The sequence below is a fragment of the Micromesistius poutassou genome (genome assembly GCF_964030765.1).
Source record: "Micromesistius poutassou genome assembly, chromosome: 13".
Lineage (NCBI taxonomy): Eukaryota > Metazoa > Chordata > Actinopteri > Gadiformes > Gadidae > Micromesistius > Micromesistius poutassou.
The window spans coordinates 7,955,955-7,970,786 of record NC_140283.1 but is presented as its reverse complement, the minus strand read 5'-3'; the positions used below and the strand labels follow the sequence as shown (position 1 = coordinate 7,970,786).

The window sequence follows — 14,832 nt, the reverse complement described above, 5'->3', positions numbered from 1 at the left end:
GCTGCGCCTCATACCCCTTAGTCACCAAACACACTACACAAAATACAATTATAGGAAATAGATTGCATTTATTGCATAATAATATAAAGTGATGCCTATTTTTTGGAGAATGTACAGACTCTGTAAATCCTAAAGTCTAGGGAACATTTCAGCACATGATGCCCTATAAAAAAAAAAAATAGATTGTATATGTAATTTGCATATTCAGTCGAGAAGTAACTAGACTGGAGAGCATACAAAATGTCCTCGGGTTGTGCAATTAAGTTTGAAATGAATAAAAACTTAAATTTAGACCTTTATTTGGATGCAACTTTATTGGAATAAACCTCAAACTTCACTGCATAATAACACAGGCACATTTTAAAACCAGTTAAAATTGTGTATTTGTGTTTTGTAATGAGTGCTGCCTTTTCTTCTCTACCCAAGGTACCACCAGTCGGGATACAAATCATTCCTCAACGTTCTGCCTTCGATCAAGTTCAGTGCTACATTTAGGGCAAGTGAAGCAACCCCGCTTGGTGCAAGAACTAATGAAATACACACTTACAGCCCAGTCTTGCCGCAATAGAGCTCAGAGGTTGAACTCACACAATCCCTCTGTAGAATCTAAACAATGACACTATGGCTCTTCGCAGAGCCATCTATTATGCCACAAATAATCTACAATGGTGGATATCTGTTGTGCTAATGGTTTCATGAAAACACTTTTTGATAGTCTCAAATAATGTATTTACAAGGCTAAATATGGCTACATTTTGATTTAAAAGTGCAATTGAAATATTCCATACTGCTGGAATAAATTCCCTGCTTGGATCCTTCTTTACACTCTACACTTCTATTGTGTGTGTGTGTGTGTGTGTGTGTGTGTGTGTGTGTGTGTGTGTGTGTGTGTGTGTGTGTGTGTGTGTGTGTGTGTTATGGTGAACCTTAATGTGCTTCTGTAGCTCTCTTTAATTAGAGCCTGTCCTAAAACAAAAACCCTTCCAACAACACATAAGCATAGTTTAAAACAAAATAGGATAAAGTATCATTGCAGCAATAAAAACTTCAAATGGTTGAATATTTCATAACTAGAGCAGATGCTGTTAATGCTGTGAAGCGCCCCCCATTCACCACCAGGTGTGAGGCTGATTGGTCATTACAAGCCAAACCCCCTTGTGTCATCACCAGTGGATGTATTTTGAAAAGAGGGGCCTTTTTAACAACTGAACACTACCGGCTTCCTCTTTTCAAATGGCCTCTGGAGGAATGCCAGAGGTTTGTCCTTTGGGATGATCCAGGTCCGGCTGGTTCACTGATGGTCTCAGTCCAGGTCCGGCTGGCTCTCTGCAGGTTCTCCTTGTCGGGGCTAGTCCTCATCCTCTTCTGGTTCTCTGAGGCCCTGGCTGTGGAGCGTCTTCCCCGCCATCTCCATCATGGCCTGGACCTCAGGATCCATGTCTAGGACGCTTCTCTTGCCCCGCCCTTCCTCGCCCTGGGAGAAAATACAACACAGAGTGCACATTAAAACAAGAGTTTTAGCAAATACAATGAATGTAATTAGTCATATTAGTATTTTACTGATGACTTTGATACGGTTTACAGCTTGTAAAGAGCAATACTAAAGAGAGAGTATGAAGTCAGCCGACACCAGAGAGGTAAATTTTGTCGAGAGCACAAATGGAGTAAGTAAGTATGTTTATTTTTTTTATATCTATATGCATCCAGTGTCATGTTTTAAATCTGAATGTCTTTTTGGCTCATTTGACACTTGCCGACAGCCATCATGCATTATCCAACACAGCAAAGACAACAACAAAGTCTCTCGAACATTAGGATAAAACTATTTCACTTCTGACCTCCTCCGGTTCGGGTGGTTTACCCACAGCCCACACCTCTGCATAGTCCAGGGTGAAGTCTTCGTCCCCCGACAGCTGGGGGCTGCCGTAGGTGGTGCACTTGGGACGCGCACGGCTGTGGCCACGGCCAAAGTCGCTATCCAGCCACAAGCCAAAGTAGCCATGCTGCCCACCCATACCCTGGCACAGAGAGGAGGGACACGCTCAGCATCAGCCAATCAGAGGCATACGAATCAGAACGTGAAGTAGGACTGGATGGATGGGTCACAGATTCAATAAAGCCTTAAGATTTTCAACTGGGGTTTATGTTTATGATGATGGTTCAGGAGCCCTTCACTGTAACATGAGGGCAGATCAACAGCACTGTAATTCTTTTTTTAATAAACAGGTGGGCCATAAAAGTGAGAAAATCATTAGATGGATTAACAGATTTTGTATGCTAACTAGTATGATGATGCATTTTTATATAACTCATCAATATACATTTAGTCTACAGAGAGCTATTTCAATACATACGTTCACAGGAAATACACTTGATGGTGTCTCATTACTATACATTTATACTTTACATGAAGTAATGTATAAACAGAACTATTTTCACTGCATAAGTCCATGATCAATACAGTTAAAAGCATCTCATCATTATACGTTATGAGACTATACATTGTGCTCTTACTAGCCTTACAAAGCACTTTTTGCCACACTTAAGTGCTCATCAATACATCTAGCATGAGTAGTGGCTGTTACCACAGCAGGCGAAAGAAATGCCATGATTCACGCAATCCATATTGTATGTGCAATTTGAAAGTTCTAGCCCTCTTTATGGCTACTTATAATCCAGCCATTCATATGTTTGGCAGAACTTTAAAGAATGGATTGCTGGTTCAATATTTAGAGCCTACACTTATGTAAGAGAAGAGCTGCCAGGAAAAACAATAATTGCACCAGAGAGGAGAGACTCTGCTGCAATGACTCTCTGGTTGTTCTCAGTTGGAAAAGAAGACGCTGTATTCTCACCAGTCCGTTGGGCATTGTCTGCTGGTTCTGGTTGAGGTACATGAAGTGCTGATTGTATCCTGTAGCAGTGTACACGCGTAGCTTCGGGTACACCGAGAAGAGGAAGCATCTAGAGTCACCTGCAGACAGACAGACAAACAGACAGACAGACGCTTTTAAGACACAATCTTTTCCTGTGACATGTTTCACAAGGAATGGAATTGAATGAAACCATGAACAAATCACTTTTTTGTGGTTCTTTTTACAACCTTAATTTGTAATAAATGTGATCTAAAACTAGCAACATCAGCTCGCCACTGACGTGTAGCACTTACTGGACACCCGGCAGTCCATATCTCCTCACCTCTGCTCACTGCTCTGTTCTATTGTTGTGGTGCCTTCATTCTCATTGTGAAAGGAGCTGATGAAGTGCTGAATTGTATCCAAACAGGCATTTGGCTCTTACACAGACCACAAAACAAACTTCTGTGCATTTGGCTATACAAACATTTTCCAATGCTATGCTATGATCCATATGGCTCACCCTGGAACTGTGGTTTCACCTCCCAGGCATGGGAGGCGAACGCCCCGAACACGTGGCCTCGGGTGTCTCTGATGAGCAGCAGGGTGGGCCCCCGTTTGGTCAGGCCCGTCACCATCCTGGAAAAGCTCTCTCCATGAAGCTGTGTGGTGAACAGGAGCCTCCAGGGGGCGCTGTAGCTATCTGGCAACTGCCATGTAAGACCACAACGACAGAAATATCAGTGTCTACCGGTATTCATTCATTCATTCATTCATTCATTCATTCACACACACACAATATATAGTTTTTTCACAGGGAAAATGGTTACATAAAATACAAATGTAGCCCGTCTGGACCGATGCCACTGAAGAGCTATGTAGCACAAATGGCTAAAAAATTAAACGCTGGCTATGATAGAAAGCTTTCTGAACACACATCGCAGCTTGCTGTGTATGGAGCTGTGTAGCTGCAGACCGGTCAGAGTGCACAGCTGACCCCTGTCCACTGCCAAAAGCACCTACAATGGGCACTATTCTGTCTCCACATTGATAACCTATTATTCTGGCTTAATTTGAAAGCCCTTTGTGTCAGAGATTGTTCTAAAAGGCTTATGAAGGACTATGTTATCCTAAAGATGCAGTAACTGCTTTGCCAAAATAGCATGTATTGTGTTCACATCTGTTGAAATCATTTAGATACATGTTTGTGCATGGTTCTAAATGACAGATACATAAACATTATACGTTCATGAGAAGATTTTGATTTAAAAGGAGCGCTTGTTCGTTTTTTTGTGATTGTAACTCATTGAGTCGCACATTGTTTCTGGGAGCTTGACTTCAGGAGGACATTAATGTGCCAGACCTGTGGAGCCAGGAACATGAGGGTGGGCAGGTCCAGCAGACACTTGAGCTTGCTCCAGGGGGTCTCCAAGCAGGGGGGCAGCAGGGTGAGTGGTGGCCTGTTGGACAGCACCACGGCCAGGCCCTCGCTCACCAGCAGCTCCAGGTACGCCGCTACATGGGACACGCGGAACACCCAGTCCTCCAGGCTGCTCACGTCACAGGTTCCCTGCTCTGGGGCCATGGAGAGAGTGATGGTGTGGGCAAGAGAGTCCAAAATGAACACCCGCCACCGGCCAATGGGAAATAATACATTGGAAATACGTTTGCACATTTGGCAACGTAAACATTTACATTGTCACTATGCATGGCAGGTTTTTCCACTCTGGCAAGAAAAATACACATTTCTAAAAGTTAATTTTGGACACTGGGGGGCATGGATGTGGACCGGGTCGTCTGTGAGTAGAATTAGAGAAGAGGGCCGGTGAACCGTAAGAGTAACATAAGAGCACGCCGTACCTGAGGCCTTCAGTTCAGAACACATCTGCTCAGCCAGCAGCTTGACCCCCATGGAGACGTCTCCCATCCTGTCCAGCTTCCAGCCCTGCAGGCGCTCCCGGTGGACCAGGATCTTCACCACAGAAGAAACGACGTCCTGTAGAAACTGCAGAGAAGAGAAAAGGGGGAGGTTGGGGGGGGTGTGGGGAGGGCGACAAAGAAAATCAAATATAGGAAAGAATAAAACAGGATTTGTGTGGAATAATAGAGCCTATAAAATGGCTATTAACCATATGACCTAAAGGGTCAGTAGATTGTGACAGCTAAAGTAAATAACATTATACCTGTATCACACACCAATCCAATGATAAAGAAGGTATTCATTTTTTTTTTACCTGCGACACCTGTTCGCGTGTGACCACCTCTGAGTTCCCCGCCCCCTCCTGCGACATGGCCAGTACAAGGGGTGCGCGTTCTTCTGCGGTGCCACGCAGAACGTCAGCTAGGAAGACGACGAGTTGTTCACGGCTCACGCCAGATGTAGCTGCAGTGGTGGCCTTCCCCGAGCCTGTCACTGGTTCTGGTCCAGCTCCAGACTCAACACAACATGCAGCCCGATATACCCTCCTTATCATGGAGTCTGAGGCTAAGGTATCCATGGAGGACTGTTGGGAACAAATATGGGGTTTAGAAATAGGGTAACTAGCCTATGCCATCGTGACAAAGCAGTCCAAAACAGTGGGAGAACAGTCAGCATCTAAATTATCTAACGTTGGTATTCAACAATACAGTGTGTCGCCCTGCATACCTTGAAGCTCTCCAGTGTTACAACCTTTCCTGAGCCTCCATCACCTTGGAGCCGTTCAAACACCCCCTCGATCAAGGGCCGTTCTTCAGGACGGAACCGGGCCAGCCGTTTCTGTACGACAACACTTTCCGTGTTGCCCATAGCTCTACACAGCAGCCGGGCGTCGAACCTAAAACCTGCCTGTGGTCATTTGGAGACCTGACTAGGATAGGCAACTCGCTGTCACCTTTGTATTGATCCTGTTTAAAAAGATGTGTGTGATTGCCATCTTAGACACGTTATATAATATCTGATATTTATGTATCAGGTTTTAGTTAAGTTGCAAATATGTGTTTGTATAGCTATCTTTCAAACGAACAAATTCACCATGATATTGACAGCTAAACGTAAACTTCCTGGAGTGCATATTGAAATACAAGTAGACCAATCATATGATTAAAATGCCCAGCTGTGACATTTATTATTGGTTCGCGTCATTGGAGGCGGGATAAAGCGTGACTACAACCAATAGTAAAATTGCTGGTAATTCCATCACAAATGTTGACACTACAGTAACATTTTACCGACATTTTTCTAAAAATACCAAAACCTTCCCTCTACTCTTGTGTTTTCCAATCAAATCAGTAGTTATATTGGGAAGTTAAATGTAACAAAATTGAAACTGTGTTTCTATTCTAACTGGTAAATGCTTAAAAATGTATGCATGCTATATAATGTATAACTAGCATAGCTATTAGAATAATATTAGAATAAAGTAGGAATTTATTTATTATCAAGGTACTATAATAGCTTGCGGTAGGTCACGCCCTCTACAAAGAACCGAGTATTCACCAGAAGAGTGCGCACGAGAGCGAAAAACCAAGAATGGGCTTCTTTTACAGAAACACTAAGCGATGAACAACGCCTTTTAAGGGCATGAGAACACTATGCGAGTTAGTTGAGCTGGGTGTGTTGCTATTGTAATGAAGTCGTTTGCGTCGCTGCAACAGCTCCCATGCAGTTCAATTCGAGGGTGACGTCAGATCTGCGAGTCAGCTGGTACTTCAGTGCATCCACCAACCTAATTAAACTGATGCCCCCATGTTGCTACAGGGGGTTAGCAGACCACACCAGCGATATGTTATAAATAATCGGATTAAATGAGAATAATAGTGTTGGGCTATAATATAATAGCAATCTACTTTTAATTCACCCAATTATCAGATATTTTTCCTTACAGGCAACCTTAAACATAATTGTATTACCTGAAAACACATAGATAGATAAGTGGATAGATGGATAGATAGACAGACACAAGCACCCAGAAACAGACATACAGCACAGACATACACATACACACAGCTGCCACATCACTCCTCTCTGGATCAACTCTATCTACAAGTTCAGACTTGACTCCCTGTGCCTGCCTCTCTTCTGGGTTACTTAATGTATCCCTTCAAACAAACACACACACACACACACACACACACACACACACACACACACACACACACACTCTCATCGATGACACCTTATATGGTAAAGACATCACAGCTGATTGGCCACAGGAAATGCATTGGATAAGTTCACACACGTACACTGAATACAAAAAAACAAAATTAGTTTTGACTTTTTGAATGACAATCTATTTATTTGATTGAACCATACCGTCACTCGATGATATAGCACGGTATTTTGTCCATCCATTGTTCCCTTCTTCACACATCTGTTATACTGTCTCAGTCTATCATTTATTAAATAGGATCATATATGCAATGATCAGAGACTATTAGTCCCTTCACCACAATCTTGATAACTAGTGTTTGGCAGATATATGAAAGCAGAATAATGTGTTAGACAATAATTAATGCAAAAACGTCAGCATAAACAGTTTTTTCTTCCTCCTTTATTTCCGCTGCTGTTACTTTGTACTTCTACTGGTCTTATCTGTCTCAAATAGTTACCCATTAGCTTCCTTATCCAATGAAACCTCAAAATGAGCTGTAGACATAACAAATGACAAAGCTTTAATGCTTCAAGATTTTACTATGGTTGAAATAAGTGGGTATATTTTACATTTTAGATTCAGTCGGATACCTCTTTCTATAATCGTCCAGACCTCAAAGCAATTTAAACCAAACACATTATTTTGCAGTGCTTTGCATGCACTTCACTAAGTATTTGAATTGATGACGCCTCCTTTGAATAACTTTTGTTTAGAAGTACAACAATTTCCACTATAGCTGCCTTTTCCTGTTACAATTTACGAAGTGTAAATACATAAAAATAAGATAAGATAGTTCTTTATTTTTTCCCAGATAGGAGTTTTGAAAATATGAAATAAGACGAAATGTAACAATAAAAACTCCATTATAATGGAAGTCTATGTTTAAATGATTGCATGTGTACCATCTACTTAAACATATACATGCCAAGGCCCTCTCAAAAAACCCAGTCTTAACATTATGCTATCAGCTAACTGCATAATGCCCATAGCGCGTGATAGTCAGGTGACTTGAAGAGTTATTACACAATATGCCCTTAGAGTAAATTAAGATTGTACCCAAGTGTCGAAGATGGTGCGGATAGAAGGTGCTAACCTTTAACTCTGTCCTTTCTTTTGTGTCCACAGAAACAGACCCTGAATGTTAACATCGCTGTGAATGGAGCGGGATTAATAAATTGATTGCTATTTGACAGGGGAAGGGGCACTGATCCATGCAGACCAGAGAGTTATGGTTTAATTAAAACCAAGAGTGGTCATATCAAACAGGAACGAGAGAGTCATAAAAAATAACAGAAATATAAAGCAGTGAGTAGAGAGAGCCATGTGAAGTATGGGCTGGCTGGTTTGAGAGAGAGAGCTAGAGAGAGAGAGAGAGAGAGAGAGAGAGAGAGAGAGAGAGAGAGAGAGAGAGAGAGAGAGAGAGAATAAAAAGGATAGGGAAATGGGGCAAGTTTTGCCTTGAGGTTTATGAGATCCAGGAGGGGATAATGCTGTGGCCAGGGTTTCAAAAGAATGGACCCTGACATGTGACACTCACTGGGGCTTCAGGGACACATAGGGCCTTTGAGGAGGGCCACAAGCTGGACCCTCCCATTATGTAGAGACTGAGACAACGAGCATGGGCCTCAGGAGCCCAATAGAAGTGAATTCATCACAACGCAACATAACAATATTGACATGACTTGAGTCCATCACAATTAATCCTATGATTCTTATGAAGTGAAAATAGCTCCATAAATGGGTAATACATAAGCAAGGAAGCCAAACAAAGCAACGTTGTCATTGCTAGTGAGTGACGGAGTGACAGAAAAGAGGAAATGTTCATCCTAGTAGGTCTTTATTCCTCTTTTATAGTTCCATTTGAAAAGAATAACTAAAGCAAATGTCAACCGCTCAACCCAGGATTTCAGGGTTTTTTCTTACAGGTTCATGAGTCATATTATGCAGTGGTCATTGCAGCATTTAGTTACTGAACATTTTTCCCGGATTACTGATTCTCTCAAGGAAAAAGCCGAGTTGGCAGTTTGTTCAGTCTTATGTACCAACCTCAATCCAGCTTCTGTGTGTTCCCAAGATAAGAAGACTCAGTTGATCAAAACTAACAGGCAGCAAATCTTTGCATTTAGAGATAGAAAACAGACCAGCCAAAGATAAGAAAGCAGTTGTTAACCTTCATTGCTGCTGGGTCTTCAACCTAAAGTTTGATTAAAGTCCCAAACATTGAACTCAACCTTTGGCCAAAGGGGTCAAAAAAGGCTATATCTACTGACGCAATAACCTAAAAGCTGTGGTTTCCCGCAATATGTTTACACTTTTGGAAATGCGGTGGTGTTTTGGCTGTGGTGAGTGGATGGAGGGGACCTCCATCGTGGTTGGTTGCTCTGACAATAGCACCTCTGTGGTGCCAACGCTGCCGGATTGGTACACAGGAGCAGAGAGAAGTGGTTCATTCAGCACCCACCCTCCCTGCAGTTCTCAAAGCACTTGCGCACTGCAATGCATTCCCTGCGACACCCCCGCAACCCCGTCACCAGCCCCCCGCCCCCCATAATCACCCTATCCCCCCCCCCATAACCCCTCTTCGACACACACAAACACACACACACACACACACACACACACACTCTCACACACACACACACAAACACTCTCTCACACACACACACACACACCCACACGCACACACACTCACTCACCCACACATACACACTCCATGGCACATACGCTCTTCCACCACCACCACCACCGTAATTTGCCTTTATTCTCACTCGCCCCAATTTCAATTTCCCCGACCCCCCTCCCCATGATCCTGTATCCATCCTGCTTGTATCCCCTAAACCTCTCCGCCCCCTCCTCTCCCCCCCTCCCCCCGCTGTCTCTATCTAGTTGTCTGTATCCCCCTTTCACTGCTCCCAGTGCCCCCCTCCTCGCCAGTATGCAGCCCTTTATAAAGGGGCCCCACCTAGCCCTCCACAAGATGTCGCGGGCCTGTAGTGATGAGCTCATCGGGCCGGAGCGAAGGGGTGTCGTTTCACCGCGCTGAGAAACAGAGGAATTGGAGTGCATTGGACGGTTTGGATTAGGGGTTAGGTCTAAATATTTAATTTACTCCCAGTCTGGGAGTAAATTAAATATTTAATTCACTAATCAACTGAGACGGGATGGCTGCACTTTGATAAGAACTGAGTAGAAAATGTGGCTTTTGTTTTTCGGCGAATGGATTATTCCATTTGCGGAAAAAAATGATTAGACAATAGTCTTCATGGGTATGCAATATCACAGGCAGATGGCCGCATGTTATTTATTGTAATCTTCCTCTATTCTTCTCTTCTCTGGCACACATTCCTTGGTTGTCTCTGACATACACGCACACACGTAGAAACACATACACTGGGCAGGAGCACATGACTTTGTGTGGGCTCTGAGCTATGATGGGTCGAGGTCTGAGGAATGCAGGAAGCAAACCGAGTGGAATACTGCTCCCAGCCGTAGCTCATTTGCTGGAGGAGTAAAACAACTTTCTCAGATTCCCTTTTGCATGGCTCTCACGCTTAATGCTAGCTCCATTCTCATTTACCTACCGTGATGCATTCACACAGTGTGTCGAGCCATCAGGTGGTTGCTATGAAACACACGTGTTGACTTGTGTTCCCACACTCATTATGAGATGTGTAATGCTGCGCCTGTGGGTGTGTGTGTGTGTGTGTGGGGGGGGGGGGGGATGTGTGTGTGTGTGTGTGTGTGTGTGTGTGTGTGTGTGTGTGTGTGTGTGTGTGTGTGTGTGTGTGTGTGTGTGTGTGTGGGGTCTTTTTGGCCTGTAGCTCAATTGGGCTGTCAGAACATGTAGGTCATTCCAAAGTACTGCAAACGCTGACAGCGAAAGGAGAAAACCAGAGCAACACTGTAATCATCCAAGACAATCCCCTCGGACCCAAGTTGTTTCAACAGTTAAGTGGTTGTCTGGTGTTTATCCTTCTGCAAACAAATGGGGTTCAATTGTTGAAGGGTCATGCATTCAACAACATGTTTTTGCCCTGAGGGCTGTGACTAAATGCTCAAAGTAAAATCCTGGAGAGGGACTGAGCGTCTAAAAAACAAAGTCTGCTGGATACAGGTGAATTCAATGTGATGTAATCAGTGACAATGGCAACCCATTGCTGTGACATCAAGTCAATTAAATTTCCCAAAGTAAATTAGCGTTATTAATAAGGTCTGTTGGGACTCTTGGCCACCTGTCACTGTGTGGCAGTTTATACTCCCACACAGGAGAACATCAGGTATCCACACACACACATACGTGCATGCACATGCAGACACAGGCTTGCATGCATGCAACACAGATACACACTCACACACACACACTCACACACAAACAGACACACACACATACACACACACACACACACACACACACATAAACACACACACTATAACCATCTCTCCTTCCCCACTTCTGTCAGTAAACTGACAAGTAACACTTTGTCCCATAAGCTAAAGATGTGTGTAACAGTGTTAATGTATTCAGTTGGCTACATCTTAAACAGGAACTTGCAGGAACACTGGGCCACAGATCCTGGACTCTGTTATTATGTAACACACAATTAGTCCCATGGGTTCACTGCAATTCCCAAACCCACAACCAGTCGACAAGAAACAATTTCTGCACAATCAACCAACCAAAACACACAGATAAGAAAAAAGAGTCATACATTTCTCCGACAGCAGTATCACCATGCATAACGCCAAACCACCAACCTTGCCTGAGTTAAAATGGTAGCATATTCAGGATATATGGGGCCCAAATCAAATCACACATACATTTTCAGATTATTGACTAATCATTGATCTTTTAAATCTATCTAAGCACTTAGCCTACCTGATCACTCTGCTCAAGAAGATCACTGTGATTATATTATTATAATAACGGTAATATGATATTATTTCCACACTGCTCAGAAAGAATGCTTTGTTATAAAAGCAAGGTAAGCCAGCTGACTAATGTGCTAAAGTGTTTGTTTGATCAGGGTTAGGGGTAGGGCTAGGGGTACGATGCAGTAAAGACAGTATTTAGATGCATTAAATGTGGTAATGTGGTGGCAGCATAGAGGGGGGTGACTTCAGGACGCTGGTTTCATTGTTAAGCCCTCAGGAGGTGTCGTGGGCCTAACTTAACGAAACATCAGTTAAAGAGGGTGCCCAATTGATAACCCCAATGGAATGCTGCATACTGCATACTGCTGTATTTACTGCTGTTAGTTGGGCCATTCGTCTCATGTTTTTCACCTTTGGTTGGTAGCTTAGTGGCCAGCGTGCTTATAAGGTTGGTTTGGGCAGGGGCTTCTGAACATGTGTTTTCCTTGGATTTTGGCACAAGGGATTACAACATCTGATCCTGTGTATTAATGAAAAAAAAGCATCTACCAAATAGCGTATATAATATCATTTTGGGTGGTTTAACATTGTGAGGTGTAGAATGCAGAGATACTACTACCATTGAACCGAGTTAACTCAGAGTTAAATGTGAGTCATTGGAGTTTGAAAAACAAAAAAAAGTCACAATTAGGAGGAAGAAAGGGAAAGAGGACGAGGGGCCATTCGAGGAAGGAGCACAGAGAATTCAGTTTGCATTCTGGGATGGGGTTAAGCCATTGACACAGAAGGGGGTGGGGGCGGATGAGTAATGAAGAGTGGTGGGTGGTGTGGGGAGGTGGGTTGTATTGCAGAATAGCCCACTGCCTCTACCTCTGAGCTGTGATTGGCTATAAGCACAACAGTATTGGTGACCATGACAACCTGTTTGAGTCCCTCAAGCTTTTGGGAGACAGTTTGCCGTGACTGCCGTGGCGATTCGAAGCACTGAAAGAGAGAGGCACCCATTACCTCATCATAGGCCAATAGAGAGGCACCAATCCGAACACTAACAGTTAACCATATTCATATCATAACAAAAACACCTTTTCAATGGGATTCTCGAGATAAACAACAGAGAAAACATTTAGGAAAAAAACAGCTTTAATTTTGAAATGATTGTGCCCGTTACATTTCCTTTCCTGTTATTGTTTTTTTGATTATATTTTCTTCCAATTACCAAGATAACATGGCTCTTACGTTGATATCAAAGGTACATCTCTTAAGAGAAAATAAAACTCATCTCAAAAGACAAATTCAGAACAGTACAAGAGAAAGAAAAAAAATACGATATTTCATTTAGGATGGTTCAAAACAATTTACTACAACCTATAAATGGCTGCTTGAGGGGTAAGATGACATTTCAACATGGCTGCTCTACCAAGAAGTAAAGTATGGGTCAATATAAACCCTAAAAATGGAGGACAACCAATCACAGTGTAATGTCCACAAACTCCCATGATGCCCCTCTCTCCATGGGAGATTAAGGCATTCAGCACAGTGGGTTACAATATGCATGATACCTCAAATAGGTGGAGGGTCCAAAAGGGCCATCAGGACAAAGACTGTTTCTGTTTGTGTGTTTGTTTAACTTCTAAAAGCTCTTACTCATGAATATTTAGTAAAGAGAGAATTCAACCATATCTCAGTGGATTACAATGTCGATGTTGTTCTGTAATTTGGGAGTAAATATCCGGAAGATTTCTTTGTATTCACATTCTATGCCCGTTAGGTAGGTAATAAGGCTGTACATGCTCAAACTGAACTAAAGAAGGAAAGAAGCAATTGTTTGTGTGCTATTGTGTCTTCCATTTACAACCCCATATCTACACCTTCCAGTTTCAGTGTTTAAATCCTCCATTATTCTGTGGATTCATTGGGTGTAGTTATTTGATGGAATGAAAAGCCTAAAATAAACTCTTGAACCTCCATGGGAAATGATAGCCCATCAGTGGCCTAGAATCTCATGTGCTTCCTTTCCAGTTCCTGTCACAGAGCAGGACCGTCTCTGGACTATTGTTAACATTGCTCTTGTTAAAAAACTGAAGACATGAAAATGAAATCAAACATAAGAGACTTGGGAGGACAAGGAGTTGCTTTTAAAAACCAAACAGCCATAAAAGGTCTAGTTTAATGTAAAAAATAAAAATACAACATTGCAACAAAATGTAACTGCAACAATTCGTTAGGCTGTTATCCATACATTACTGCCTTGGTGGGATTTCACGAGTCACCAAAGGGCTACCTAGCAAGATGCAAATCCTGTGCAAGTGCAAGTGCAAGATGACATTCCACCACATTCATTACTGTTAACTCTTTGTGCGTCCACTTTTATAGAACAATTAGGGCTGTATACGTTTCTACTTGCACCAAGTGTATGAATGTTGGCCCCAAAAAGAAAAAACAAATTTGTTATCCATAATAATGATCATCATTATTAAAGTTCTAAGCCGCATTGAGGTGGAATGTTGCACAAAACAAATCATTCACGGTGTGCTCATGTTCCAAATTTTGTAATACTAAAGGCCAATAAAATATAGATTTCAGAGGAGACCTCCATTTGTTGTTTATCCGAGTGTAGTTGTGATAAAGAGTGAGGTTCAGATAGAGTTGTTGTCAATGTTGCCAAGTGGTTCTTTAGCTCCTCTACAGCACAGGTTGAGATGACGACATGTGAGATGATGATGCACTGCACAGTAGATGAGCGACCATGACATAATAACTAGGACAGGGCATACAGGCTACAGGGGAGAGGGATCTTGTTTGGTTGGCATTATGTTTGGTGTGTTTGTATCAATGTATGTCAGTGTGTTTTTGCAACATGCATATACAGTATGTGTAGTACCAAAAAAAGCAACGTAGTTTTGCCCCTCCACTTGAATGTGTGTGTGTGTGTGTGTGTGTGTGTGTGTGTGTGTGTGTGTGTGTGTGTGTGT

The 14,832-nt window shown here is 42.6% G+C and overlaps 1 protein-coding gene across 1 annotated transcript; it reads right to left on the bottom strand.

Moving 5' to 3' along the window:
• Window positions 1-153: 153 nt before the first annotated feature.
• Window positions 154-5,882, bottom strand: meak7 (MTOR associated protein, eak-7 homolog). The gene is made up of 8 exons (XM_084476727.1): window positions 5,503-5,882; window positions 5,090-5,359; window positions 4,716-4,860; window positions 4,219-4,430; window positions 3,379-3,565; window positions 2,856-2,974; window positions 1,839-2,018; window positions 154-1,474 (listed from the first exon to the last, which is right to left on the bottom strand). The coding sequence occupies exons 1-8, from the start codon at window positions 5,641-5,643 to the stop codon at window positions 1,349-1,351; spliced, it is 1,380 nt and encodes a 459-aa protein (XP_084332853.1). The 5' UTR covers window positions 5,644-5,882; the 3' UTR covers window positions 154-1,348.
• Between the last annotated feature and the right edge of the window lie 8,950 nt (window positions 5,883-14,832).

Bases quoted from the DNA above. Each gene is read 5' to 3' on its own strand.
- meak7 (XM_084476727.1), bottom strand. From the start codon at position 5,643: ATGGGCAACACGGAAAGTGTTGTCGTACAGAAACGGCTGGCCCGGTTC. The intron at 4,861-5,089 runs GTAAAAAAAAAA...TCTTCTCTGCAG, and splicing joins CACGCGAACAGGTGTCGCAG to TTTCTACAGGACGTCGTTTC. The intron at 3,566-4,218 runs GTCTGGCACATT...CTTACATGGCAG, and splicing joins TCATGTTCCTGGCTCCACAG to TTGCCAGATAGCTACAGCGC.